Source organism: Astyanax mexicanus, chromosome 15 (assembly GCF_023375975.1).
Source record: "Astyanax mexicanus isolate ESR-SI-001 chromosome 15, AstMex3_surface, whole genome shotgun sequence".
Lineage (NCBI taxonomy): Eukaryota > Metazoa > Chordata > Actinopteri > Characiformes > Acestrorhamphidae > Astyanax > Astyanax mexicanus.
Window position 1 is genome coordinate 16464986 of NC_064422.1, and position 4119 is coordinate 16469104.

The 4119-nt window shown below is 39.5% G+C and overlaps 1 protein-coding gene across 10 annotated transcripts in view; it reads right to left on the minus strand.

The window, feature by feature from the left end:
* The window catches only part of LOC103034975 (zinc finger protein 239), a 40935-nt gene that overhangs the window by 16430 nt on the left and 20386 nt on the right, over positions 1 to 4119 (minus strand). For 3 of the 10 annotated variants that reach the window (XM_049465086.1, XM_049465083.1, XM_049465084.1), the window contains exon 2: positions 303 to 1391. The exons of 2 other annotated variants lie outside the window; for them this stretch is intronic. In XM_049465086.1, the coding sequence (XP_049321043.1) occupies positions 453 to 1334 (882 nt within the window). In that variant the 5' untranslated portion in view covers positions 1335 to 1391 and the 3' untranslated portion in view covers positions 303 to 452. 5 more of the 10 variants (XM_022666076.2, XM_022666073.2, XM_022666074.2 and 2 more) reach the window with 5 other exon arrangements.

The following is a 4119-nucleotide window of genomic DNA, read 5'->3' on the forward strand; positions in this document are numbered from 1 at the left end:
TAAATAAACATAATTCATATTAACATATTCTCAATATTTCCTTGCAGATAGTGTATCTTACAAAGCACCCGCTATAACGTCAAGGTCCACCTCTTCTACTCTTTAATTTTCATTCAAGGAAATCGAATGATTTAGCAGTGAATCCAGTTAAATTACTTCTAACTGAATATTGGCAGCAAAATGTTCATCAGTTTTTAAACTCTGGAAAGAGAGACCCCTCTCATTTTCTATTACAGCCTGACCCCAGGTCATAACGGAATCCCCAGACCCTTTGTCATACCAAACACTGCAAACTGTACAGGTATAGGAACCAGTAGGAGTTTTATTTTTTTAATCATTTAATGGAGGAAATGTGGTCTCAGGAGTGACTATACACCAAAACAACAAACACAGCTAACTAAATCTGAAACAAAGAGCAACCAAAATACCCTTTCATCTGTTACCTAAGAAATCTACATACATTGTGCACTACTGCTTTCACAAACAGCAGGAGTGAAACACTTGTGACGGTTTAAAGTAGTCATATGTCCGAAGCACCACCCACAGTCTGAGCAATAATACGGTTTCTCTCCAGTGTGAATTCGCTGATGTCTTTGGAGATTGTTCTTCTGAGTAAAACTCTTCCCACACTCCAAACACTGATACGGTTTCTCTCCAGTGTGAACACGCTGGTGTATTAAGAGGTTTGTGCTGTTGCTAAAACTCCTCTCACACTCTAAGCACTTATATGGTTTCTCTCCGGAGTGAATTCTCTCATGTATTCGGAGATGACCTGGTTGAATAAAGCTCTTCCCACACTCTGAGCACTGATACGGTTTCTCTCCAGTGTGAACGCGCTGGTGTTTTAAGAATGTTCCCAGTGTTCGAAAACTGTTACCGCACTCTGAACACTCATATGGTTTCTCTCCAGTATGAATTCTATGGTGTATACGAAGATGACTCTTTTGACTAAAACTTTTCCCACACTCAGAGCAGTGATATGGTTTCTCTCCAGCGTGAACATGTTGATGTATTTGTAAACTATTTGACAAATGAAAACACTTCCCACATTCTGAACACTGATACGGTTTCTTATCAGTATGAGTTCTCTGGTGTTTTAGGAGGTTTGCTTCGTTACTAAAGATCCTTTCACACTCAGAGCAGCTGTGGGTTTTCTTCTTAGATGTCTTCTTTGTTGTATTTTTCTGAACATCAGTCTGGAGAATGTCAGAGGATGTCTGTGGAGTACTGGAGCACACTCCGAATTCCATATTCTCACATTTAATCTCTCCTGCTTTCAGCACTGTGACTGATTGCTCTCTGTGGTGTTTCCAGTTGTCTTTTTGGAGATCCATTTAAACTGCAGACAAACAAACACTGGGAGCAGAAAACTGGAACCAGGCTGTTCATTTCTGCAGAAGAAGAAATCAGAGGAGAAGAAAAGAAGAAATCAGAGCAGACTGTCTGTGTTCCAGAACAAACATGCTTTTTAATGTTTTTTTTTTAATGGCTTACAATAATAGAAAAGTATCCACTGGTCTGATTGCATTTCAGCATACTGACGTGACTGTAACAAAAAAAAAATCAGCACAGCTAATGCCAGGATTACATTACACGATTTTAAGTTTTTCAGTCGCCAACAGTTATTTATTAATAAATAAATTTCTAAATATCTAATACAGTCGGCGACTGGGAGTTAAGACCAGCAGCTACCTATAGCCAATAGAATCATATAGAAAACGAAAGAACCACATGTCTAAAGCGCATGCAGACATGGCCAGAGACGTTTATGCAGTCTGACCACTTTGTTCCCATGGTTATATCAGTTCATGACTCTTAAACGCTAGAGGATGCCCGCGAATGAGTTCTTTTTGAAACTTTAAATTAAAAATAGAAATTCATTTTTTTATAGCCAGCTTAAAAAAAGAGCAAAGTGGTCAACAGAAATGTGTAAACCTGGATTATTACTATTATTATTTAGATAAACCCAGAGTTTGGCTTTTAGCATAGCTAGGTTAGCTAACTCTCCTGCTGTCCTTCTTCCTCACCCTCCTCCGTATTTCTGAAGTAGGCTGTTCATAGTAGGCGGTCACTCACAAAACCTTATATCAGAGATATAATAATAATATATCAGCTAATAGCATTTGCTGATAAAGATGACCCTGACCCCGCCCACAAACTGTCAAAACCACCCCTATCTATATTCACGCCTAAAAAAATCAATCCAGCAAAAAGAGCAGCCTCAGGACATGCGCATAACTGTAAATTCAAGAACGAAGAACGAAAAACACTTCGTATTGTTAGTTGCGCTCATGAGAAGTAAAATGTTAAATCTTGCAGGCTATTTTTTTTACCTGGTGATTTTGGGCCCCAACTTGGGCCAACCTGACTCTCAAAGGTTTATGTAAAATTCATACATAAGGCAAACTGGATTATAAGGCGCACTAAAGTTTTTAGGAAAATTAAAGGATTTTAAGTTTGCGTTATAGTGCGAAAAATACGGCAGTCGACAATAAACATTTGGAGTCGACAAATTTAAATAAACGAATAATTGCAGCCCTAGTTTATATGTGTTAGAGTGATTTTTGTTTTAGAAAGATTTTGCTTTTTTATTTTCGCATAATTTGGCACATATTTGTTGTTTAAAAATTGTGATGAGAAAACTGATGAAATGCTACACAGAACAAAATTGTCATTAATTAAAATCGTAGAGGTTTATCATGATCAGAATGAAAACATACTCTATGCTGGTTTACCGCTGTGAGGTATGATCTCTCCTGCAGAACAAGGTTTTTATCCATCTTCTCCATCTAAGACCAGTTCAGACCATCTGAAACCAGTTACCAGCAGGGCTGTTTAACCTGTATGTGCTGAACAGATCTGTACCTTCAGCAGCTCCTGCTCCTCTTCCGGGTTTACAGCAGCTCCTCCGGATCCTCCGGTACCCGGCCAGCTCGGTACGGAGAGCAGCTCTCGGGGAACCGGGAGAGAAGAGTTGGATCAGGAGGATCTGGAGGAAGCTGTGAACCGCTGATCAGCACGAGATTTTCTTCTGCTATGATTAACTAGAACTGCAGACCCACAGTTATAGAACAGCTCCCCCACCTGGACTACTGTAGCTTCACACTGTACCCATCTGTACTCTGAAACCCTTTTGACTGTTCATATGATCAATATCCATTATCCATAATATACCTAGTGTAGACCTAGTGTAGTGCATTAGTGTAGCGCTCACTGGTTTTCAGATTCCCTCAGTAATCTTTATTAAGCCTCAATACAGCTAATGCCAAATTCAGAATACACGACTTTAGGGGTGGTCAGGTGGTTGTACTGAAAATAACATAAACATGTATATACATAGACTCAGCATAGCGTATCAGCCGGTGCCAGGAGGCAGGCTATGCAGAGTCTATGTATATATATATGGCTATGTTATTTTCAGTTCAGTAACGGCGGCGCCCGGAGCTGAAGCTAGCATTATGGGATGTAAACAGTGGTTTTTAATAAGCTTCTTGTGCACTTTTTAAGTTATTAATGCCTTGTTTCAAATGTCAGGGCTCTCCAGATTCTAGCAAGTAGGTGTGGAGCTACTTTGAGCTGGATAACGGTGGAAAGGATTTATCTGGGCAAATTATGCCCCGTGTCACCCAGTCTGAAGGGTGTTTGGACAAACTGTTGAAATTTCTGGAACTCGGAACGCTGTGGAAGAACAGAGGTGTGCTATTCATTAAAGGTAAGTACTTTTAATCATGTTTAACTACAACAAAAGTCCATTTTACACCAGCGTTCTCTTTTAAGGCTGCTAACTAGGTTCACACTCAGCTTGGTCACCAAACGTTACAGACACTACAGAGTAGAACATTTCACACTTGAATGTCTTCTGGGCGTTTAATCCCACATATAACGGTTTCTATCGTTTTGAAGAAAGAAACAGAGAAAGCTAGGAATATGAGCAATACCCACAGGTAGCAGAGATGGAGGGCATGGCAGAAATAATTCATGAAAAATTGCAAAACTCCGATTAGTCAACTAATAAAATAATTATAAGCTGCAGCCTCAAGACATCTGAGAGGTCCATAAGATAGATAAAAGTGACTCCAAAACCAAAAGAAAGACCAAAAGTAAATGCTAAACAGAAAA